General features: G+C 32.7%; 1 protein-coding gene across 1 annotated transcript; it reads right to left on the bottom strand.

Annotated features, from left to right (window-relative positions):
* Positions 1–12,218: 12,218 nt before the first annotated feature.
* Positions 12,219–22,557, bottom strand: LOC142641054 (gibberellin 2-beta-dioxygenase 8-like). Its single transcript, XM_075815417.1, has 3 exons — positions 22,117–22,557; positions 13,124–13,445; positions 12,219–12,706 (listed from the first exon to the last, which is right to left on the bottom strand). The coding sequence occupies exons 1-3, from the start codon at positions 22,551–22,553 to the stop codon at positions 12,440–12,442; spliced, it is 1,026 nt and encodes a 341-aa protein (XP_075671532.1). The 5' UTR covers positions 22,554–22,557; the 3' UTR covers positions 12,219–12,439.
* Between the last annotated feature and the right edge of the window lie 4,746 nt (positions 22,558–27,303).

The raw sequence follows: 27,303 nt of genomic DNA, 5'->3' as shown, positions 1-27,303 counted from the left end.
ACCAATAGGATAATCCCTTTGCACAATAGTAAGTCCGCTTGGAACCTTCAACTTTGTTTTTGCAATAAGACCCATAATGATAGTAGGGAACAACATGGTTATCCCTGAGTTCCTTTTGGAGATGCTCTTGGTTAGTAGATGATAGATATGTCCACATATTTTGATCTCTTTATGTGTGAAGAGACCGTGAAGAAAGATGGTTCTTGGCTTGGACAAAGTTGTCAAGTTAGTGACCGGGTACAAGTTGTGGATCATGATATAAGCCAATGTCCTCATCTCAGCAACAAAGGGAATGGTGTTTATTGACCTCTTGTTTAGTGTACCACCAAGAAGTTTTACCATGTCCTCAATAGAATCCAAACGATCATCATATTGCACAAAAATTTGTTGAGAAGGAGGATGAAATTCAAGGAACTCTTGAATTAAATCCCTTGTGATGATGAAATCTTTCTGATGCACCCAGCAACTTATATGATCTTCTTCCACTATGGCATTAGCGAAGAATTCCTTTATGAGTTCACCATACACATTTCCACTTGGATTCAATAGCTTTGTCCAAGTTCTTTCCTTGAAAATCTCAGGAATGGCAGTATTCTCGAAAGTCTCCATTCAAACAACCCTTTCCATAATGATTGTTCCGCTTTTGAAGAAATCATTGTAGGCCATGTCTGCATCAATGGAACGGAAATTCGCTAAGTTGGGGCGAGCACGCTTTGAGGATTTCTTGATAGCAACATGCTTGGTGGGAGACATTTGCAAAACCAGACACAAAACACAAAAGGAAAAGAAAAGCACAAAACAGACCACAAAACTTGATTAGATTTCAAGTTAGTCCAAAACAAAAGTAAAAAAAAAAAAATCTTAAAAACAGAGTACAATAAACTCAAAACAACATGTTATAAGAAATAAAACATGTAACCATGAATGCAATGCAGGAGAAAAAATGACTGTGCATGTGTGTGCATGTGCTAATGCATGTGAGTGCATGTGCTGATGCATGTGAATGTGGCAGGTGGTGTATAGTGTGTGCCTTAGTGATGCATGACATGGCATTGAGAGGCACAAAATGGGAAAGTGTGTAAAACACGCGCCCAATGGTTAAAACATGTCAAGCATGTCTAATCAAGGGTAAACCCAAAAATTGGAACTTATTTGAGTCCAAGATAGCACAAAAATGTCACTTGGACAATTTGGCAAACACCTATCATGCAACCGAGTTCTACAAGAATGAACAATGCATGAACACAAAGAAATCTACCTAAATACATGCTTAAAATTCCACAAGGGGCCAACACAAACACAAACACAAACACAGCAAATGGGACTCAGCCCAATCAAAAATTTTGAAGAAATTAGCACAAAAAATAGAATCCCAACCCATTTTCGAAAATCCCCAATTTTTAAAACCCTAAGATAAAAACTGCAGAAATCTAAGACAAAAGTGAAAAACAATGTTTAGATAAACATACCTTGAAGTGATTTTGCAGAGATTTTTGCTTGAAAGAGATGGGGTTTAAGTGAGAAAGAGTTTTGGGTTGAGAGGGGTTCAAGAGGCAAAGTGAGGGAAATGAGAATGTTTGAAAAAAATGTCACATCTACTATATAAAAGCTGAAAACACGCGTTTTTCACAGGTTAGAAAGTCGCGAGATTTGTCATGAGACACAGAAGCTTTCGCGAGAAGTTTTCAGTAGCGACACAGTCGCGAGACACTTGCGAAAGTTTCTATGTAAACTTGAAGAATTCCAGTTTTTGCCTAAATCCATTTCGCGAGTAGTGTTTAGTCTCGAAATACTCACGAGACAGTAGCGAGACTCTCTGGATGAAAATGTGACTTTTTAATTTCCCTTAACCATTTTTCGTGAGTAGCTCTAAGTTGCGGGATACTCGGGAAAATGCCTCTGAACCAATTTTTGAAGAAAACACAAAAATGCATTTTGAAACAAAAACTTAAAGCACAAAAGTATAAAAACACTTTCAAAAACATATAAAAATACTCAAAAATCCTTTTGGTTTTGATCGACAAGCACTTGAATATACACATCACATTTGATCATGTACAATCACACAAATGAAATAAGCATCCATTGAATAAAGACTTGTGTGTTGTGTGTGAGTATCAAATATGAAATAGTCATTAGTCTAGAGTGAAGCTTCAATAATCAATTCAATCAAGTCATACACAACTAGTACTAAGTTAAGTGGACTATCTCAATTATAGAAATGAACATCTATGATCTCCCACAAGAATAATTACATGACTTTGAAGCTTTTCATTTGGCTCCATTACAAAACATAACATATGATCATTTTTTAACAAAGTACATCTCATTTTGAGATCGATGCCTGAACTTTTGATATTTCGACTTTGTAAGAGAATAAACCTTTGGCTTTTTGAGGCACCATATATTTCAATACAAGTCGCTTTCCCTTTTCCTAGTCAAATACTAATATGTGCGACGGCTTTTGCAGCTCAATATCTCTTTTTGAGATTTGACATTAGATAAGCTCTTTAAGCAAAAACATAAAAACGTGAGAAAAGATATAGGCACAAGTCTATGCATGTATCAAGACCAACATGACTATTAACTAATCATTCATGACAAGCTTAAAGATCGATTTACAACAATCACACATAGATTTTAAGATTTGTCCCACAAAGATAAATGTGTATATAAAACAAGCTAAGCTCGTAAATACACTACGCCATTAGTACGAATGTACTAGGCCAAATTCACATGTGATATACACAACACAAGTGATCAAACTTTTTGAACATTTTTCAAATTTTTATGAGTTTTTGAATTTTTCAACACACTCAAAACATAACACAAAAAGTAAGATCAACAAAGACAAAAATAGAAACAGCTAGCAAAAGAAACATGCTACAAAATGGAAGCAATGACACAAAAAGATATTGCATGACATGATGCATGAACCTATAACCCTACACCTTGAAAGAATTAAAGCATGGGCATAGGAGATAAATCATACATGGATACCCTTCTTCACCCACACTTTTCGAGTGTTTTGGGTGAAAGCCTTGGATGGAGAAGCATGACCAACATAGCTTTCCAACCTCGGAGTGAAGCTAGCAAGACATAGAGAGATGTTTTTCAGCATTTTCATGACGTCTCCAATGAGATGTCCTTCATTTTCTCCCTGGGGTTGAGTTCCCTTTGGTTTCTTCTTTGAACTTTCTTGGCCACACATCGAATCAGCTTTCTTGAGTGCATGTAGCTTGAAACAGTTGGGTCTTGTATACCCTTGAATGCCACAATGACGACACACATGCTTCACTTAAGGCCCCCTCTGATTTTTGGGTAATGACTTCCCTTTTAACTTTTGTTCTAACACCACTAGTTCTTTTCTCAGCAGTTGGGGTCTCAGTTTCAGTCATTGCTTCTATAAGTTTCTCAACACTCTTGGCTGATACGAACTTTACTTCCTTCTTTGGTTCGCTACTGGAGCTTCCTTCTCCGGTATAGCCTAAACCGCTCTTGTCATGTAAAGATTTTTGTGATGACAGCACACTATCAAGTTTCTTGATGGAGACACGCTCAACCTTGACATTGGCTTGGATTATTTCAAGCTCTAAAAACTTGATCTTAGAGTAAGCTTCAACTAACTCTCCCTTGAGTCCTTCAACTTCACATTTTGCCTTCTTGAGTTGCACAAGAGTACACTTATGCTCTTCTTCAATTTTCTTCATCTTTCTCACAGCAAGATTTGCAACCTTGGCATATTTTCCACAATCTTCTAACAAAGAATCTTATGCTTCTTGAAGATTGCTCTCTCCTTCAGTTTGGCATATATCTTCATCTTCCGATTCTTCAACTTCCTCACCCTCTGAGTGCTCACCAAGTTCATTTACCAAATTGCTCAAATCATCTTTAGATTCAATGGAGGTAATTGCCATGAAAGCCCTATAGTTCTCGTTGCTGTCATACTCTTCTTTCGAGTCTGAATTTGAGCTTTCAGAGTCGCTAAAAGTAGTGGCAAACACCTTGCCCTTCCCTCTCAAGTAGTTAGGACATTCTTTCTTGATGTGTCCATGGCCATTTCATTCAAAGCACACAACTTCTTAGGAGGTATGAGAGTCCTTCCCATCTTTCTTCTTTAACTTCTTTCTACCATCTTTGGATGATGAGAACTTTCCTTTGCTAAAGGACTTCCCACTGTTCTTCATCTTCAGAAATTTTCGGAAATTCTTCGTAAGGAATGCTACTTCTTTCTCCACATCATCTTCTTCAGAAGATTTGTCCATCCTCTCATTGATGGTTTTAAGTGCAAGAGATTTGCTTGGCTTGTGAGAAGGTAGTCCAAGTTCATATGTTTGGAGAGATCCAATTAGCACTTGAATCTTAATCTCATCCAAATCTTTGCTTTCTTTTATGACAGTAACCTTCTCACGATAGCTCTCTGGTAAGGACCTCAAGATCTTTCTCACCACCTTAGCATCCTCAATCTTTTCACCGAGATTGAGCTTGGCAATCACGATTTCATTGAGCTTCCCATAGAATGAATCGAATGACTCATTGTCACTCATCTTAAGCTCTTTAAATTAAGTGGTAAGCATTTGAAGTTTTGTGTCCTTGACCTTCTTGGTACCTTCGTAGGTAGTCTCAAGAATCGTCCAAGCTTCCTTAGTGGTCTTCACATGTAATATCCTATGGAATTCATCAATAAACACACCACAAAAGATAGCTTTAATTGTTTTGCTATTGGCATTTGCCAACGCAAGAGATGCCTTGTCCCATTTGGACTTGGCTATTATGGGTCTAACATACCCATACTCAACGCAATCCCATACAGACTCATCTATAGAGCAAAGAAATGCCCTTATACGAACTTTCCAAAAGGCATAGTTGCTTCCATCAAAGAATGGTGGAGCATTTAGAGATTGTGACCGATCCGTCACACAAAGGGTCTTGGATCACACTTAGGTAATGAAACCACAGCAAGTGCACCCACTCTGATACCAATTGAGAGCTCAGAATTCAGTTAAAACACAACAGTTTATTTAGACCCCAAATTAAAAATTACAGCTCAGTTGATTTTACTCTAACTTATCTAAGTGCGGAAACAAGAGTAAATGCGAGCAAACAACCAATAGACTACTCTAAGCCATATTCAATAATACACAGTAGTAAAAAGAAAGCTAAAAGAGTAGGGAAGAGAGATACAAACACAAGATAACACGCCGATGTGTTATCAAAGAGGAAACCGAAGAACTCGGCGAAAAAACTCTCCGCCGCCCTCCAAGCAGTAATCGATCCACTAGAGAATAAAGTTGGAGTACACGAATAACAAAAGACCCTCCAAGCCTAGTTTACCCAATGTACTTGAGCCCTCTAAGCTCCTGCTACCAACGGACTTCACGGAGTCATGTCTTCTCTAGCTTTTTGGATCCCGCAATACGCTCGATTGCATTCGCCAAAACTTGGCTTCTTCCAATGCTTCCCAGCAGCACCAAAAACTCACTGGACACTCAAAATAGGTGTGGTAAGTGTTTGGGCTATCAACCTCTCAAGGATTTAGAAATGGAGAGGTAAGAGTAGAGGAAAACCACAATGGATTGTGTGAAGAATTGTGGGTATGACAATCTCACACTCACAAGGATTGAGGCTAAGGTTTTCTCTTCTGAAAAACTCTCTACTCAATATATGGGTAATGATGGTATATATAGTATGATTGAAAATGTAGTAGAGCAGATAGGACAAAATAGCAAAACAGACTGTTTCGTGGGTGTCTCGCTGGAAGACTTTACTCGCGAGACACTCGTGAAAACCAACTGTCACCATCTGCCATGACTCTTCGCATTCCAATCATGTGCAGGGCACATGCATCACTTCACGAGATGCTTAGTCGCGAGATACCCGCGAGAATTCTTCTGCCTTCAAAAGCTTAAGTCTTCACACACACACCCTCTCTCTAACACACAACCCTTACAATAAAATCCCACATAAAATACAGGGTATAAAAGATTGAATAAAATTACAATCAAATTTGACACGAAATTAAAGCCAATACAAAATAGTTGTAAATCACAACTTTACACACTGCTATCTTAACTACCTTTAGCCATTATCAAGCATATCACGTCTCAATATCTCCCACATTCCTACTTCACAAATTCACTTTAATTTAACGAACCCACCAGTTCCATGATAGAATCAAACGAAGCAACCTTTGAAATCAGCTAAATCTCAATATCTAAAGGACATTGTATATCAAATTTCTATGGAGACATGAATTTTTATCGAGGTATGTATTTAAAGGTGTTTGTTGTTGACAAAGAGCTTGGCAAGAGAGACAGAGATCATCAACTATAAGCCCGGTCTTAATTTCTATTAAGGTATGTATTTGATTTATTTGTAATGTTGAGCTATTTTGAGCGATTTTTGGTTTTGCATTATTTAACTAAATCCAAAACAAAAAATAAAAATGAGCTCAATTCCACCTACAAAACGCGTGTCTATATATATAAAGAGAGAGAGAGAGAGAGAGAGAGAGAGAGATCATATTTGGGACTTTATTTACATTATGTTATGAATGACCCACGTACCTCATGAACCCCCCCGGGGGGGGGGGGGGGGGGCGCTTGATAAGCCTTTTTGAATGTTATTTCCAATCAATGTATTTGGGACTTTATTTACATTATGTTTTAGATGAATGACCCACGTACCTCATTAGCGCCGCGGGGGGGGGACCGGGGGGGGGGGGTGGCGCTGTTGATAAGCCTTTTTGAATTTTATTTCCAATCAATGGGACCTAGGTCCAGCTTGTAACTGGAACAGCGTTGGCTTGGAGCGAAGAGAGAAGACCAAAACTTTGACAAAGCAAAATAACAAGAAAAGATGTGGAATCATTCAAGAATAAAAAGAAGAAGCCAAAATCAAAAGGAACATCAGCCGTGTATAAAAACTACAACTGTCCCGGTTAAGTGTAAATATGAACAAAACAGAAGACAGAACATGTCTCCATGGTGGTAGGTAAGAAGATAACGGTAGGATGAAATGAAGAGACGAGGGTGGCCAAAAGTTGTTTCTTTTTCGTAATTTATATCACCTCATAGTACATGTTTATGCCCTTTTGATCAGTGTTGATAGGAGAAGTATTGTCTTGACATGCAGTTTTAGTCGGCAACTTGAGGACAAAAAACATAAACAATAAAAAGTAAAAGAAGTGAGCAGCTGAGAGGTCATGAAGACTGTGGTAGGCATGTCATATCATGAAGAAAACACTGAAGCTGAGAAGTCACCACACGCAAGCCCTCACATGAAGTGCATGTGATTTAATGACCCAAAGAAGGGGATGATCATCTGATTCACCAACTGTAGTCCAGTGCAATTAGTTGTCGTGTACCCTTGTCCCATATATATATATATATTTTGCTAGTATGATCATAGTTTTAAAAATTAGATCGAAGGTAAAACTGAATTTACTTACGATTCTTGATTATTATCGGATTTTGACCAGTTTTGATCGGTGTTAGGCCTTTTTTTTGGACCGGACTGGCCTCTGATTCTTGATTGGACCGGCCGGTCCAATTCGATTTTTAAAACATAGGGTATGATAGAATGGAGTAAAGTATTTAATGCGGCTAATCCAATTTAATTTGTTGAGGATCCAAGCAAACCTCAAATTTTGCACTAAAATAGCTAAATAATTTTAATTTTTAAATTATGAAGTCAAACCATTCACTTTTTAAACTATATAGTAAAATAACACTGTTTTAGAACTCAATATTATTGACGTCAAGTTCTGTGTATTTTGCCACTTTTATATATATATATATATAAATTTTGCACAGAATTCGACATCAAGAATGTCAAGTTCCAAAATATGCACAAAAATTGATATTAGCAATGTTGAGTTCTACCTAGAATTCTACATCATTAATTTCGAGTTTCAAAACAGTAGCATTTAATTGGATAGTTTGAAAAGAGTATTGTTTGGCTACATAGTTAAAAAATTAAGGCTATTTAGCAATTTCCTCCCAAATTTTAGGACCAAGGGTTTGTTGTCTTGTATGGTATCCAACTAGTAATGATAATTACTAAGATTGTGAATAAGTATTATATATTTTTAAAAAAAAAAAAAACCCTACAAGAATTTGTAATGAAATAATTATTCCAATGCATTTTTTTGATGATAAAATAAGATTGAAACCTTGAATTTTTTATTTCATAGCAATTACATAATTTTATAATTAATATTATTAACATTGTTAGGGACAGTTACCAAATTTTTAGTTATTGTGGTAATTGTGAAGTTAAGGTAATTGCAATGCGAGAAATGTGGGAGAACAATTCTCTCCTACAATTCTCTCTCTCTCTCTCTCTCTCTCTCTCTCTCTCTCTCTCTCTCTCTCTCTCTCTCTCTCTCTCACACACACACACACACACACACACACACACACACACACACACACACACACACACACAGAATCATGGGATATTGGGATCAAAATTATTTCTCCCCAAGTTGTGAACACTCTATTTTGCAACCTTTGTTTAACCTCACATCAAAGGCATAATCATCATTTTTCACAGCACAATGGCTAAATTGTAATTTTGACTATACAATCTTACAATGCATTATTGAAAATAAATGAAGAAGTTCTAACAAATTAATCGAGGTTTTTTCAATTTTTGTTAAATCTCTCATATAAAAGATTGTCAATATCGGTCATCTAATAACCTCTCTCTCTTTCTCTTAAAAGAAAGAAAAAGAAAATTCTTATCTCTCTCTTTGAATACAAATAAAATTAGATTTTAACAATTAAACTCCTTAACAAAAAATATTTTTTTGTTTTTTTCATATTGGGTTAAATTTTATGTCTAAACTATGATATTTTATTCTTTATATAAAATTAAATTTGATTTGATTAATATTAATTCAGCATGCTATGTGTTGAATCCATCTTTGTTTGGGTAGGTTTTTAGGCTGTTTGGTAATCATATTATTAAGTGATCATATTACAAATGTTTACTATATGAAAAGATTAACGGGAGAGAGAGAGGGGGAGAGAGTAAATTACACATTTAGTGTCTCCTTGAAATTTTAAAAATGGGAGCATTTTAATTTCCCATTACTATTTTATATGGAAAACACAACGAAGGGACCAAAATGCTAATCATTTTGAAATTTTAAGGACTAAAATCAAACTTGTATAGTTGTGCTAAATTTTAGGGTCCAAATGTTTATTTCACCTAATGAATAAACTAAAAAATGAAAGCTAAACGCAAATCCAAACTCACTAATAATAATAATAATAATATCTCTCTAAAGTATCCTTCTCATTTCCTTTTTGATGTAATAACACCTGTTTTAAAAGAGCATTTTCTATCAACACACAACTTAGGGAATTTTCTATCAATACACAATATAGGGGCAAAATGAGAATTTCATGGTTGGCGCTAGGCCTATCCACAGGTTGGACCGGTTCGGTTTTGGACCCAACCCAAACTTGACCCACCAGTGTCAAGTGGAGGGACCCAAAACTGACAGCTGACATCAATCAGTCAATTTGGTTTTGGGTTCGGGTGGTGCTCAGGTCAGTTCGGTCAGTGGTGAAGTTCGCCCAAAAATGCAAAAATTCACTAGAATTATCAAATTTTCACTGAAATTTGCTGATTTGGCTAAATCCTACCATATCTGGTAGAGATTTCACCGGACCTAGTCGAGATCTCATCAAATTTAGCTGGATTTCTTATATAGCTTTGGTCGGGTTAGGTGGCTCGGGTTTTAGTGAATGAAACCCACCACTTAACTCATCAGTGTTGGTTCTTTAAAACGGAGACCTACCGTTGATCAACTAGAGCTTCGGTTCTAGTTGGAATCGAGTTGATGTTGGGTGGTTTTATTAGGGGTTTCGATCGGATCTGGACAACCCTAATTGGCGAGTGCCAATTCAGGTGTAACTCCATGAAAAAGATCTGTAGTTAAAAATCCTATGTTGATTTTGTTGGTGGGGTTGATATAAAGATACCCCTTAAAAGGTGGGTCAAGAGGCTAGAGTAGTTAAAATCACATTGATTGCACTCAACTACCCACATAGCATTTAATGCGATGTAACATGTCATCTCGACAGAATCCCAACCAATATTATCTAGACCTGGCCTAGATAGACAAAAAGGGTAAAGGTCTATCATGTCCTCTTAAAGCGGAATGGGTGGGTAATGATGAAATTCTAAAGTCACATGACATGACAATACAAAGTAATAATACCCCCTCTATAACCCCTTTCGAGATAGGCAACTCTCAACTCCCCATAGGGATTGCCACACTCCATGTGCTGGTGAAAGACAGCTAGATCTTCCTTCGTGAAAGCTTCCATGAAATTCCCCTTCATAATAATTCTAAATCCCGTTCCCACAATTTGCTTAACAACTTCTTCTTTTAAAAGCTTATTTGTTTTCGTAAAATTTAAAAAACCTCTTAGTTTTTTTAGATACAACTATATATACCTTAATAAACTTTTAGTAAAAAAAAAATTCAATATACATATATATATATATATAATTTTATAATTACAAAAAAATAAAGATTTAAATATGAAATATTTTCGTTTAAAACATTTTAAAAAAAAACCTATAATTGAACTACTAGCTAGGCAACCATTCAACACATATAAAAGCCACGTTCAAACTGCTAATCTAAATAGATATTAGCACAGGTGCTATGTATTTAGGCAGAATATATGGTGTTTGTACTTGATGGAAAATTAGCACTTGCACTGAGTGCCAGCATTGTCCTGATCAGTATGATACTCATCTTCTTTGTTCGTACCATAATGGCAGAAGAAGGCCCAGAACATGTGGAGAAACCAGCATATTTAAACGTTCGCACAAATCCACAACCTCACGTGGATTTGTTTGCAATAAGTGAATAAGACAAACAAGAACAATAAATACCCTCTGTCTGAACACAAAGCTTCTGGTCTGGTGAGTGTTCTCAATCTCATACATACAGCCTCCACACGTCATCTCAATATGCAGTGCTTAGATTCGGTTCTAAGAAAACTACAAGTGAAGCACATGGTAATGACAGTAAGTCAAGCTCAGATCAGATGGGAATTTATAAAGAAAGTGGAGGGACGTAAGTTTCACCATAACTTGTTAGAGTGGCTAGAGCATTGGGGAAAAAAAGAGAGAGTAATAGATGATATGAAATTGATTTTCCATCATTTACAATTTACAATTAACCACTTCGATAAATTGTAGTAGTAAATATCGTGGCAAAAATTGTGTGTTAATAGGAAAACTGGGACTAATATGTCCATTATGTTCAACCATGGAAAAGAACTTGTACATATATTTAGTTTTAACCCAACTGGATCTAGGAGACTTTAAATAAGGAGGTTAAAATCTAAATAATTTTTCTTTTAAGAATCTAATGTCTGGCGTGTTAATAAATGTAATAATTAGTGTCATTTCAATAATATAGTAATTAAATTTCTTAATTATGTTTTCATTTTGTGTTTAAAATTTTTAAGGTCTGTGTAGTAAAATTTATAATAGTTGTGATATCATTCTAAAAAGAAAATTTTTGACTAAAAAAAGATACAAAATAATTGCTTTTGAATTATGTGCGTTTGTATTTTTGTGAAAATAAACTATGTTAACTAGGTTTCCCACAATTTATCAATCGAATAAAGTCATATTTATCATGTAATTATATGCAAATATTTTATAAACTAAAAATATAATTAGTGCTACCAAAAAAAAAAAAAAACTTTAAGCCCCAAAAGGCAAATTAACAACCAATGCCAAATAAGTAAAAAAAAAAAAAATTATGATGGTTGAATAAAAAACTTAGAGTTCAATTTCTACTTATACCAAAAATTAATTGATATTTTAGTTTAATAATAAAAATAACATTTATCAAAAACTGACTTCATACGATGAACTTTATAAATAAATAAAAAGTAAAAAAATATAAGTCTTTTGAATAAATTAAATAAATAAAAAATCCAAATAACTACTAAACATATTTTCGTTTTGCAAAAAGTCAAAAACAACACAGGATCATGAGAATAGATTGCCCAACTCCCACTTTTTTTGGGGGCCAAGTATATATAATTTTAAAAAAATTAAAAATTCAGGATTGGTCATGGACCCCTTGGTCTAGCTTTGGTTTAATCATTGGTATTAATCCTACTTCATGATCATCCTACTTCATGATCACAAAATATACAAAATAATGACAAGTAAAATGAATTATATATCCATCATACTTTCAATGATGTACAAGTTCAAACTTAAGATGAAACTATTTGTTACAACCAAGATACAAACTAGTCATATCAAATCCTTTTTTTTTTTAATTAAAAAAAAATCCTAATCAACATTATTTATTACAACCCAGATACAACTCAAACTCAAACTCCAACTCCAAAGTGGGACTAAGGAACTCATTCCCAAACCACACACCCTAGCTATTAGACACAATCTTTGGTGAAATATTATTCGAGAAGAGAAACCTTGAGAGACCTATTTTGTCACCAGTATCTTGAACATCCTTTTGGATTTGCTGTCTATACTCTATGAGAGTAAATGGTCTGTACATGGCGGGCTCGGTATAGCTCTGGATTACTGCATCATTAGAGGGGCAGTAGAAATATGCCGCAGAGAACCTTTCAACTTCGTGAGGGGAAACTACTCGGTGTTTGATGCTCTTGAAAACATCATTGCTCAGTGCCTGCATCACACAAAATCAGCAACATATTATCAAAGGTATGCTAATTGCTAGTTGGCTTCAATATGTTTGCAATTACTATTCGAAGTATTTCATATCTTGTTCAAATAGTCCTAATTGTAAGCATGGATTCTCCATTAATTTTAGTGTGTCTTTCTAGCTTTTCTAATAGGCAAGTGAAGCTAGCGTTTAATTTTTTCCTAGCATGCTTTTTCTAAACTGTACAATATATGTTTGGATGGAGATATCAGAGAGGAGATCAGGGTAGCTGGATTATAAACCAAACGTGAGGCTATAAAAGATATGTGTATATAAAATAGAGGTTAAGCTTAATGAGTCCACATAATCCTAAGTATACATGGAAAATAGAGGCAAAGCTTAATGAATAAAATAGTTTCAAGTAGATACATACAAGCTTACCTGAAATAAGTCACCGATGTTGATAATTAGAGCTTTTGGATTAGGTTTAACTTTAAACCATCTTCTATCTTTCATCAATTGCAATCCGCCAACCTGATCTTGATACAATATTGTGAGCAGATTGCTATCCGAGTGAGGCACGAGGCCAAAGACTTTGGATGCCAATGGACATTTAGGATATCTGTTCATTCGAATATAACTAGATTTTGGTGGGCAATTCTCTCGGAAGAAATTAGATTCAATGCCTAAACTCTGGGCTAGAATTTCAGCTAAGCGTTGAGCCAGAGTAGAAGCTGTTGTCCCAAATGCGTCAATGGTTGACCTGAACAAAAAGAAAAAGAAAATAATAGACAGAAAATTAAAAAGGAGGAGGACCTACAAAACTGTACACAAAAAAAATTATGAATTGTGATTAACAAAATTAACAACAAAAAAAGAAAAAGAAAAGAGAAACGACCTAATTTCTGATAATTTACCTAGCTTGAGAAATGCATACATACACTAGAAATGCAGTGTTATTATTGTGGGATATAGGAGTAATATTTTCTGCAGAAAAAACTTATTTTTTACATAATTTTTTTCACAAAATAGCATGTTATGATTTTTTTTCCAGTAGTTTTGTAATTAAGGACAACTTTTTCTTTGAAATATAAATATTTAAACAAATTATAAATTGATGGCGTGCGTAAATGAATGATAATGATAAAGGAATTTATGAAAAATCATGCGAGGTATCATCTTAATGTACTTTAACGTTTTATACAGCCCTAATTAGGGTACACTGTTCTCAGCAAAAAAAAAAAAAAAAAATTTAGGGTACACTGTGACTTTGCTACAGTAACAATTAGTGGTCAAACTGTTACTTCAAAATCTGAGGAGGGTGTTTAGCAAACTATAAAACTGGTTTCATCATCATAAAAGCTAAATTAAAAATAAAACTAGATCTTTTTTTTTTTTTTTTCAGAAAAAGGATATATACTTGATCTATTTGAATTGATTAGTTATGCCTTTATATATGAGAATGGACAAAACTTATATACAGTACCTTAGGTACTGTTTCTTAAATTCTCCTCTTAAGATTTTACCATGTAGTTACTTAACTTTAAAAATACACTTCCATCTATGAGGAAAAAACCACACAGCAAAATCTTAAAAAATAAACTTAAAGAACAATACCTAAGTACTGTACTTAAATTTTGCTTTATGAGAATATATCTAGTCCTATTTTAAACTAGTTTTTTGAACCAAAAAATATTATCAAACTAAAAGCAATTAAAATTAGTTACGTTACTCTTGATAAGTCTGGTTTTGTGATTTTCCAAACAGTCCTTTGAAGGAAATGTCTATAAATATACCTATTATTTTCTTCATCAATTTCCTTCTTCCGATCTAAACCATTTCCTTTTCCTAAATCATCTTTGTAAAACTTTCTAATCGGCACCATTATCAACCATATATGCCAGTTAACTTTGGAAAAGACCTATATAACACTTTCCCTTATTCTCATAAAAATGTAATGAATTAGGACCTATTTGGATTAATAATATGAGTAGTAGTTGTTCTCCTTAAAAAAGCCATCTCTCTTTTATGGTGCGGTTATTTTTTATAACTGAGCTACCATACCAACTTGGTCAAGAATGTCAAAAATATTCCTGACAAGGGGATAAATGAAGTCCATTGGAAAAATGAGTGACCACTACTCCCAGAAAATATGCAATAGCCCCAGGCCCTTGAGAGCAAACTTAATGGAGGAGACACTGTGGGGGCATTTTTATGGTGACAATGATGCCATCAACATATACTAGAATGAAGATGCCAACACCATTCCATCCGTAGAGAGATTTTTGAGCTTTACACACATATGTTGAATGTGTGTGGGATTAGTAAAGACGGGAGGTTGTGTCATGTAAACCATTTTAGTGATAATTGAGAAATGTGTTGTCAACATCAAGTTGTTGATGACCCAACCATTAATTGGAGATAGTAATAGAGAAAACACAGTGCGAACAATGGTAGGCTTTGCCATAGGACTTAAAGCCTCAAAGTAGTAAATGTATGATAGCTAATGAAAGCTCTTGGCAACTAGCCTTGCTTTGTAACTATTAATATTGCCATCAGGCTTGTGCTTGATGCGAAACATCCATTTGCATCCAATAACATTAAAGGTAGTCGGTGATAAAGGAACCAATATGCCCATGTCTCATTGGAGAGAAGAGCTTCTATTTGACAACATCACTGTATGATGTGGGCTTACACAGGAGGTGTGGAGTCAGGGGAGGCAAGGCGGGCTTGACGGGTAGGAGACTTCATGGAGCGAAGGACCATTGCTCGTAGGTTCAGGTACAAGCAGGCTGTGGGTTTGGCAAGGAGGTAGAGAGAAGGTTGTTGTACAACTCGATTGATACCTGGGATATATAGGACCAAATGGAAGAGGTGGAAGGCGATTTGAAGGTGGAAACATAAGCACTATCTTAGGCTATTGTATGATTAAGTCCATTGCAAATTTAACAGTGAGAGCGAGATTCGTGATTTGGGTTACAAGTATCCCCATGATAAAATTAGCCACCACTTCGTTGCAACCATGGCCACAACTGCAAAAGTGGCAACCCTTACCCCTAGTGAAAAATAGGATGACCATGTTGGGCAATATTTGCATGAGGTGTTCATTGTGACAATAGCTTAATTATGAGGAGTGAGTGAAGGAACTCGTGGTTGAGAAAAAGGCTTTATAGCTCTGGGAAAGAAATAGGGCTAGAATGTGAACAAATCACGAAAGTTAGATTAAAAACCATTGAAAATACAAATGTTAAAATCTTGAGTGAAAAAAGACCTACCAGTTGTAGAAGTAAATGGGAGACTAGCGACAAAGGAGTAGGATCTCATCAAAGAGAGCATATACTAGAGGACTCATGAGGAATCAAAGAGAGAATATACTAGAGGACTCAAGAGGAGTTCGTCTTGATTAGTCCAAGAGAGGAAGGCAAGATTTGGAGTCCTGGTGTTGTAAATACAAATTATAGAAGGGGTACATGGGGTTGGAGCCATCAACAAATCCATGAAGATCTTTATCTCTAAGGTTTGGAATGAGTTGGGTTTTCCCTAGTGCTAATTTGTGTTGATAAGTTTAATGAATAAAATTTATGAGCATTGGAAAAATAAAATAAAAGGAGGAGAGGCAACAACTAGGGAAGGTTGGAAAATGAAGAGAGAAGAAGACATTAGGGTTAATAAGAGGCTTTGATACCAAATTGAAACACACGGTGCTCTAGAGTCTAGATGAATTGTCACTCACACAATTTGTTAAGTGTATTATTATGTATTACATTTATGTTGAGGATACAAGATAGGATTTGAAACAAACATTACAGTAATTCAAAGATGCCAAGAAACTAAATACAACAGACAAAATCAGTTCAATAGCTCAATATGGGTATACATTGACTTGGTTGGTGAGATTAGTAAAGCCCAATATTTAGATTGCTTTAGCATGTGAAATTAAGCTTATGACCCATTAAACCCCAATGGATTCTCTCCACAAAAAAAAATTACCCAACAAATTTGTAGAAGCTTTTTCCATTTTCTTTAAATCTAAATATACTTTTAATTAAATTTTTTTTTCCATAATAAGTTTGGTATTTTGATATTTCTATAAACTATTAATGGAAGAAGGTTATTATAGTTATCAAATACATAGGTGTATGTCTTGATTTATGTAAAAATATTAGAAAGAAAATTATTATTTTCAAAAAAAAAAAAAAAACTGAAAATTTTTAAACTGTCTCATGTGAAAAACTTTGAAAATTTTCTTATAATTTATTTTATTTATTTCTATTTACATTTACAATGACTTTCTTGATATATGTCTGATATTTATTTACATAATTGTATCTTTTGATTATTTTTTAATAAGTTAAACTCAATATTCTTTATATATTTGTTTGGATATTGGTTTTAAATGGTTTCTATGTTATAATTTGATGATTAAATGCATTTGTATAAAAACAACAAATATTGTCAAGATCTTTGTATGTTTAATGATTTGATGATCAAATACAGTTGTATAAAAACAAAAATATGATCAATAGGTATTAGGTAATATGCTACATCAATTTTTATATTTTTAAATTAATTTTTCATTTTTTATCAATTTATTTATATATTATTTTTAATTTGTAAATATCTAAGTTCAAGTAATAACCTAGTGAATGAGGTTTGAATCTTACATTTCCTTCTTCGACCATCTTCCTATTTTGAAAAAAACAAAAATGAAACCTATTAAAACTTGATAAATATATATTATGTAGGATCTAATTAAGCAATAACCGTTCATAAAAAAAAAAAAAGCAATAACCTGTGGTTGTTTGTATCTTCCTATTTTCCTAAAAAAAATAACTGGGAGGCCTATTTGGCGGTTAGTTAAGTGGTAACGTAACGTCAACCTTGGGCGAAAACACCTAAAGTAGGTGATTTGATTTGGATGTGAATGTGACTTTTTTTTTTCTTTTTTCTTTTTTTGATGATGATGTGAATGTGAGTTTTGGATGTGAAATGTTTTGTCTTTATTAGTCTATTTTACGGCTTACAAGCTTTTATCAGAAACCATGTTCATCGGGGTCCATGCGTTAACAAATATCCCCGTGTGTGGAGAGGGAATGGGACAAAGTCCACAAGTCTAATAAATCCAAGAAGCAAAAGATCATAAAGTCTTCTTGCAAAGAAATGTATTTTTTTTTTTTTTTTAATTTGATAACCACACACATATAGGAAATGAGGAATGAGATGAAGGAAATACATTCACACGTCAACACTAAATTTATATGCATTAGTTAATGTTGCATCTTATAGTTTTTTATTTTTATATTTTTTATAGATACAATAGAATTTTAATTTATTGTATTTGCTCTATGATAATAATTTTTTATTATCAAATAAAATAATAATCAAATTTTGGTGTAGAAAAAATTCGAATCTTGTATATCTTTTTTTACAAGAGGTTTAACCAATTAAACTAACTAAAATTCACTATCTTATAGTTAAACATGTGTTTAAGCTAAAGCGGCAAATAATTGATCTTGGATTCTTTTTTTTCTTTTTTTATACAAGATAGAATATTTACTCTAACTTAATCTAAGTGTATATGTGTGTGAAACTCCCTCTTGAAAATTTGAACCCCGGCCCTTGCCCTCCACATCTCACAAGCACTTAAACTTGTGAAGTGACCATCGCACCAAGAGTGTGCGGTGATAATTATTTAGCATTCTTATTATTTCATGTTAATGTTTCTAAAATGAGTAATTATTTAGCATTCTAAGAGCGTAATAATTGCGTGTTCTTTCCTTTCACATAATAGCGAGTGTCATCATTACATTTACGATAAAACCTAATGTGAGTGTTATATATGTCGCTGTTTTCTGTTCTTTTGCTATGATATTAGTCTTTTCAACCTCTCATGCATTGAACTTAGACCTCACAAGGATTTCCATATAATTCCATTACCAGTACAACTATGATTACGAAGAAAATGAAAATAGTAAACATTGTTTCTTTTTTGCCTTTAGATTGGTAGCTCGGCTCCAATGATTCATTGGAAGTAACTAATGGAATGGAGGTAGTAACATTCTCTTTCTTTTTTAGTGAGAAGGTAAAATTTCAATATAAATCTTTCTTTTCTTTTTTTGTAAAGTAATTTGAAAAATAAGTAGAATGAATAAGGCTCATTAATCATAATTTCAAGCATGCTTTAAAAGGAATATTCTATATTTCTTCTAAATAATAATTGATTTAGGATGATAAATGTATGCACTAAGCATTATAAACATTCTGGTTAGAAAAAAACATACTCACTACAGCCGGATAATTAAGAAAAAACTATAGTGAGAAAAATCTACACTTTAGCCCTATTCAGTAGTTAGCTATCATAAAACTTATAATGTTTGAGTACTGAAATTATAGATCGTAAAATGTTTAAATAAGATTAATGCATGGGAAAAATGAAACCTGTCGGATAATTAGTGGCCACCTTGGATAATCTACAGTTTGACCTAATAACAATAATAATAATAGTAATAATAATATTCTTTAAATAGAAGGAATAAAAATAAAAGAGGTAGAAAGGAGGAAAGAGCAGAAGCAAGAAGAATAATGTAATTTAACCTGTTAATAGCCTACATCCATATGACAAAGCCTGACTACATTTTATTTATTTATTATTATTTAGAATTGTTGCTTTACACAACTCTAAGTATGGTACATATAAAAAGTAAGAATCCTTTGATTGGAAAAAAATCAATGACAATAAATGTTCCTTAATTTTAGTCAATAAAAAATAACATGTGCAAGACATGATATGCATGATATATTAACATCTCTCTCAAACTCAAGGTAGAAGTCTGATAATGTCTTTAGTTTGCAATACAAGTTCACGAAAATGTCTTGAAAATGAACACGAGTGACGAAGTTAGATGTAGAATATATCAGGCACAATATGAAGGGAATTGTGCAAAATACTAGGCAATGGCAGTAGACAACAACAAATGAATGCTAGAAGACAGCTACGAGGGCCTTAAAATGAATGCATCAATGAACAAAGCGTGATTGTTATGGCCGAAGGACGTCTACACTAGCGGCTTGAGGAATATTATCAAACGATGACATTGTGATAAAGCATATGAACGAGTTGACGAATTTTGCATATACTAAACCCAAAAAGAATGAGTGATAGGCCAGGTTGTGTTATTCAGGAGCCTCCAATAGGAACACAAACCCTAAAATAGGAATTCACACGAAAAAAAATAGTGGAAAATTTCCATGTTCGAAGATGAACAATGGTCAAAAGTAGTTGACAACGGCGACAGATAGTAATCAAAGATGATCATCGATTGAGTCGAGCAATGGTTGATGGTGATCTATTTGAAATCTAGTGAGTTTTGTCTAGGATACCATGTTAAATTTAAAAGAAGAAATTAAAAAAAAAAAAAAAAAGATTTAAGAATACTTACGATTGGAAATTAAGAAATTTTTTTGAATAAACTCGTTTGATTTGGCATTTCAATCAAATACCTAAAGGATGGCCCTCCACGTGCTATTCTAGAGCAATGGCAAAGGTACAGTGTGTTAGGAAAAAATAATATATGTATATATTTTTTTTGTTGAGAAGAACAGTGTGTAGAAATTTGAGTTTAGTATTTGGAATTCACTTCTTATTGGTAACAAAAGAAAAAAATATATATGTAAAAAGAACGTCTCTGTAGATTTTCTTTTAATATTCTTTTAAGAAAGAAAATGGCAAAGATGAAGACATTTGAATTGATCACCAGTGCTTAGAGTTGGCTGTTTGGGATGGATATGTTCCAATGGCCTGAGTTTTTCATGCATCATATGTTACAAACTCATGGGTAAAATTCACCATTGAAAAGTAGCTTGTAAAGGGAGTGTGCTCAAGAACTTATAAACACATGGTTAAGCTTATACTTAATCCATATGAGACACTAGAATCATAACAATATATCACCAGAGATTGGTAGAGTGGGAGAGGAAAGAGGGGCAGTTTTTGGTTTTACCGTGATTAATTTTTGAACTCTTTATAGAAAAAATTATGCTTTTATGTTTTTTTTTAATTGATTCATGATGTGGCATAATCTGTCTTTTCCTTTTTAGTGGACTGTGAAAATTTTAATAACTCTATAAGATAGATTATGTTAAAAACTCCTCTTTTTCCTTTTTTAGGAAAATCTTAAAAACTCTTGAGAATCTTTATTTGAGCTAATTTCTATGTATTTTAGGGGGTGATATTTTTTAAAGTATTTAATGTTGTGACAATTCATAAATTTGGTTGAAACTTGTTCATACATACAAAGTAATTACCTAATAATAAATACCTTGAACTACCAAAAAGAATTTGTATGAGCCACCTATGTATTTTATGCTATAAAGTATTATATGTTGTAATAGTTTATGAATTTTGTTAAAGTTGTTGTATGATTGTTTGTGATAATTGAATGATGAGTATAAAGTAATTACCTAATAATGAATATCGTGACTTACCTAAAAGAATTTGTGTGAGCCACCTATGTATTTTACGCTATTTAAAAAAAAAAAAAAGTATTTTATGCTATAATAGTTCATAGATTTTGTTAAAGTTGCGTGATTATATATGATCATTGAATGATAAGTAAAAACATGAAAGAGAGGGAATACATAAAGTTTACATGTTCTACCTAATGGCCTACGTTCATGGTATTAAAGCCCTTAATGACTACTTATTCTTTTAAACACTTATGTTACATTAAATTCAATATAGGGTTTACATGCTAGAGAATGTTTGACTAACCCTAGATTTACTATTAATTAATACAAAGTTTTTTTCCCCTATATGTGCATCAACTTCCAATTGGTTTGGGCTAGTTAGACTATAATATATCCAACAAATTTGGTGGAAATTAACTTAATTATCCGCACCGCAAAGAAATTACCTAATTACAATGGTGAATCACAATAACAATGGTGAATCGCCTCTAAGAATTAGTGTGAGGCAACTTTTAAGTATTTTACGTTGTGTCTTTTATTAAAGAAAAAGTATTTTTGGCTCTAATCTTACAAAGGGAATATTATTTTAAACGATCTTTAATCTTTGTTTCCAAGGATTGGTATTTTATGCTCCTTACTAATTAAGATGTGATTAAAAGTTACAGAAACAAACTAAGAAACAAGATTCTGGTAAGTCACCCCCACTAAGTTCACCTTCAAATTTATTGTTGAACTGCAGTATATGCTTCTATTTTTAAAAAATTTAAATATGAGTATATGTTGTAAAAATAAGAGGTTCTGAGGTTGATATATACCAAACTCATGTCGTTGGAAATGAACATAAAACCCTCACTCCATATTACCAATAAGTTATGTTATTTTTACTAAAGGATCCTAAAATCTTTACACATTGCCATAGATATAAACTAAAAGTTTTTAAAATAAATAAATAAACAAAAAATTCGTACCTGAGACTATTGCGTTTATCGATTCTTGAAATATCAGCTAGAGATATATGAAGGGTTTCCGACCATGGGACCTGCTTTAGAGAAGTAGCCTCTGGATTCCCCCAACGATAACTATTAGTTGATAAGTTCAGAAACTTCTCTTCAGCCTTCTTTTCAAAAGGCAAATGGAACACCATCTTCTGCTCGTATTGCAAATTGTTTAGAATCTCTTGAGGAACACCATGATTCACTACTTGAAAGAAACCCCATTGTCTAGCGGCTTGAGCTATCTCTTTGATGCACTTGTCGCTTCCCAATTGCTCTAAGTTTAATTGACTGAGATTAATCAAGGGTAGCTCGCATTCCTCAACCATGAAAAGATTTTTGTCTTCTGATTCATCAAAAGAGTTCTGTAGAAAGCTCTTGTAGGTTTCTTGAAATGGAGGTTCATAATCCATGGAGAGAAAAGGGGGTTGGGTTGATAATTGTGAATGCCTGGGGTTCTTTTCACACCTGATATGGATAATGAATAGGATTACAAATAAAGTAACTGTTTGAATCCTATATACACACACATATACTTTGAAAATTAATTATGAAATTCATAATTTTCAAATAGACATAATCCTTTCTCATGTTGGAATAGGATCATCATTTTCCTAAAATATCAACCATGTTATATTGACTGGAAGGTATTTTAAAATCAAATGATATTTCGTTAACTTTATCAAAATCCGATATATGAGAGATATGTGCTCAAAATAACCACCCACTAACATTCTTAAGAGTAGTAGGGAAATACTATTTTTTTTTTTTTTTTTTTGAGAAGGGAAATACTAATATAGTCATTATTTTACCCACATGCTTGTCAATAATTAGATTTGGATATAACTAACGTGATATTATTTGATTGTAAATACTTTTTTCATCTAAAATTAATGTTGGATATGCATGAAATTAAAGTCACTTGCTTTGCCAAGGTGCCTAACTAGCTAGTTGTGCTTTCAGAATTTTACACAACTGCTTGTGAGCCTGCCTTATTTATTCAAGATGTCCCGTTACATCAGTAGCTATAAGAAGTACACTTTGCTTTAAATTCTTTAATATTAATCAAGTATATGATCATTTGCACCTACTTTAAAACTAGTTAACTGCTCAACCTTAAGAATGCAGAAAAGTGTTTGGTTTACTCTGATAATTCTTTCTATTTGCACTCTACGCTCATTTCACCTAATGAGCCCTTATGATGTGCTAATAACAATTGAAAATGCCAAAAGCAAAAGGTTTCTTGACTTGTGCATGTTACCTGTTGCACAAATCCTTTTTGCCGTATATGATCAGATAATGAAACATGGAATATATAATATAAAAATTAAAAATTAAAAAAAAAAATAGTCCACAGTGTATATATATATATATATATATATATATATATATATATATATATATATTGCCAAATTGTGACAGTTTTTGGATTTCCTCACCTGTGAATCTGTGATAGAGTTTCACAAGCATTCCCTTTGAAGTAAGGTCACAACTCAAGTCATGGAATTCACATGTACTATTCAGTCATGAAACTGCAAAAACTGAGAAAATTTGACAAAAATAAGGGGTATATAGGGAAGAGAAAAGAAAACAATGGTACTATATATTCTCACATTCTTTTGGTTGCTAAATTAAAAGGCCATGTAATGCAATTTATTCTATATCTTTGCCTCAACACCACAGAAAAATAAATAAATAAAAATAAAAATAAAAATAGTTACCCGTGGCACTTGTCCTTCAACAAGTGGGATAGAACATTTCAAGGAGACATGTTAGGTGACAGAATAAATTAGTACACAAAAACTAGGGTTATAATTAATAGGAAGTAAGAAGAGACGGTACTGCAAATCATGAAGCTTGGAGTTGTATTTATAAGGAAAAGTAGATTGTCTGGAACAGATTGATAATAACTTATTCTGATAGAGAATCTATGGCTAAAGCAAAGAACACGCGGCCAAAGATGTCATCAGAGAAAAGGGAGAGAGATTCATTGGAAGTTATATTCAAGTATAAGCGTTGACTATAACTCTATAACAAAGAAATTACTTTGTGATATTTTTGACCGACAAATTACTTTGTGATATTGATTATGCGTTTAAAATTTTTATTGATCATCTGCGTTTCATTTGGTACTCATTCCTCTTTAGGATTTGACATTCGGAGGCAAAATTATAACTAATATACATATATGTTTATACACTCATAGACATACGTAGATACACATATTGTGTATGCAACACAAAAAACACTTTACATATGGAATAAAAAATAAAAAAAATGCTACGTCCACAATATTTTTATAACAAATCATAAGAGGTTAGTTGTTATTGGTTCAAATTTGAATGTACCACTGAGATTTTTTTTTTTTTTCCTAACAATAACAATTTGCCACTTAGGATTTGTTATAAAAATGTTATGTATATAGCATTTCTCTAAAAAAAAAAAAAGGGTAAATTGCAAATTACATCCTTAAAATTTGGGGGTGTTTAGATTTTATACCTTGAAGTTTCAAAATTTGAATTTTACTTTCTAAAGTTTAGAAGTGTTTGAATTTTACACCTTGACATTTTAAAATTTGGACTTTACCCCCTAAAATTTGGGACTGAGATGTAAAATTCAAACACCTCCAAACTTTAGGAAGTAAAATCTAACCACTAAAATTTAGGAGATAAAATTCAAATTTTGAAACATCAAGGTGTAAAATCAAAACACCCCCAAACTTAAAGGGGTAAAATCCAAATTCTAAAATTTCAAGGTGTAAAATTCAAACACCCACAAACTTTAGGGGTATAATTTGCAATTTACCCAAAAAATAAATAAAAAAAATCCTTAACCAATCTTGACAATTAAATGTCACTCATAGGAATAGTAAACAATATTTAAATATTAAGGATCCCCATTTTAAAATGATAGCATATATGTCTGTGTGTGTGTGTGTGTTTAGATTACAATAATTTAAAACCATATAATAACTATTCTGCAACTAAATTTTTAGAGTAGAAAAAAAAAACTTGGAAAAATATCAAACTATGGAATGTATTATATGTAATAAATTATTACATAAATTATTTGAGCTTTATTACTTTGGAAATAAAATTTATTAAAAAAAATTCTCTTCAATTAAGTCTTTTTCTTTTGTAATTTTGAATTTTAAAATTATTAGTAAGGCAGGAGATATTTTCTTTCTATACCTTCTTGTTAAGTTTGACTATAGAGATATATCAACAAAAATATAGAAAATTGTAAAAAAAAATTTAAAAAAATGGTAAATTACACTAATATATCCTGAGATTTAGGGCTAATGCCAATCAGATCCAAGAAATTTCAAAATTAACAAATTTGGTCTCTAAACCCAACTTGGTCTCTAAACCCAACTTGGTCTCTAAGACAAAAAAGAGAAAAATGACTAATTGGTCTAGCAATGTTTAGGGTCTAAATTGGTTTTAGGGATCAAATTTTTAAGTTTTAAAATATCTTAAACTTGGTTGGCATTAATTTAAATATCATAGTAAGTTAATAAAATTTACCCCTTTTTTTAAGTAAGAAAGGGGATTTTGGGTACGCCAGGCCCCCCGGCTTCTAAAAGTCCAGATCTGCATCGCTCTTACATCCTGAAAAGCTCAAAAGCTCTCTCTCTCTCTCTCTCTCTCTCTCTCTCTCTCTCTCTCTCTCTCTCTCTCTCTCTCTCTCTCTCTCTCTCTCTCTCTCTCTCTCTCTCTCTCTCTCTCTCTCTCTCTCTCATGAACATCTACTAAAATTAAGAAATTTTGAAATAGGTATTTGGTAGTTGACTTACAGAAAAATTTTAATTATCCAATTTACTTATATGACCTTATTATTTTACTTTGAAACACTTTTTTAACTCTTTGATAGGACCAATTTTTACCCAATTAATAAAAAATTGACACCAAAGTATCTATTATATAAATATATGTAAAATGTTAAAGTTATTACAAATTTTACAGCATAATACTTTACAAATAGATATGGCAACAAATGCTATTGGTTGTTTTTCAAAACCTAATTAACAAATATTTGAATTATATTTTTAAGATTGGTCATACATCAATTTGTAAGTAATGTGCTGTAAAATTTATAGTATTTCTTACATTACTCATTATGTGTGGGTGTGTGGGTGTGTAAAGGGTAAAACTTAGATAAAGTATTTTAGATGCAATACATTAGGTTCTTTAATTGAATTCAATAGTCCAATTATATTGAATTTAATTGTTCTTGATAAAGATATCATTATTTATAATTTATCAAGTATTTGAATTTAATTGGATAAATTAATGTACTGCACTTATGGTGCATTTGGATAGCAAGATTTGAGCAAATGGATTTGGATTTGAGTAGTTAAAATTCAAATATCTTGTTTGGATAATTTTAAAAAATCAAATATTTGGATTTACCAAATCAACCAATGATTTTAAACCTTTAAAATCATTGGATTTGAAATGATATCTAAAAATCAATACATTTTCAAGTTCTCAAACACAACCTTAAACTATTGTAAGTAACCATATACAAATAATATGATGAATCCAATATGTTGCATTCTCACAACATGATTCACATGACATGGGAAGACATACGTTCACCAATGTGTACACAACCAAATATCAAAAAGCAATGCCGAAATTGGCAGTGTCGGCCAGCACCCCCAATAAATAATACACAACCCATGCACGTGAATTAGGTTGTCATGGTTATAACTTGTCTAGAAATCAGATGGCACGATGATACCCGTAATAAGTTTCATCTACCATATACTTGTATGTATGTATCTACTACACTAAGTATAAAATTGATTGATAGGAATTATAATACAAATAGAAAAAGTAATTAAAATTTTTTATTTATTATATTATCGGTTTGTTTATTAATCACATAGACCGCCATGTAAGTTTATAAACCCTTTTTTATAATAAAATTGGAAACATTTCTATCATTTCCCATGTGCAAATAGGATGTGCTAGTATTGTATATATAAAAAATAATAATTAATAAATAAAGGAAATGGATGGATATGTTATTAAACCCCGATAATCATATATTTAATCAATTCTAATAATTATTAAAATTTCAGAAAACCAAATAATTCCTAGACTTGCCTTTGGAAAATATATTTAATTAATGTATTCACTTGTTTACCAAGTATGA

This window comes from Castanea sativa, chromosome 6 (genome assembly GCF_040712315.1).
Source record: "Castanea sativa cultivar Marrone di Chiusa Pesio chromosome 6, ASM4071231v1".
Taxonomy (NCBI): domain Eukaryota; kingdom Viridiplantae; phylum Streptophyta; class Magnoliopsida; order Fagales; family Fagaceae; genus Castanea; species Castanea sativa.
This window is presented reverse-complemented; position numbering and strand designations above follow the sequence as displayed.

Bases quoted from the DNA above. Each gene is read 5' to 3' on its own strand.
- LOC142641054 (XM_075815417.1), bottom strand. From the start codon at position 22,553: ATGGATTATGAACCTCCATTTCAAGAAACCTACAAGAGCTTTCTACAG. The intron at 13,446-22,116 runs GTACGAATTTTT...CTTTTTGTTCAG, and splicing joins GATAAACGCAATAGTCTCAG to GTCAACCATTGACGCATTTG. The intron at 12,707-13,123 runs GTAAGCTTGTAT...TGTGTGATGCAG, and splicing joins ACATCGGTGACTTATTTCAG to GCACTGAGCAATGATGTTTT.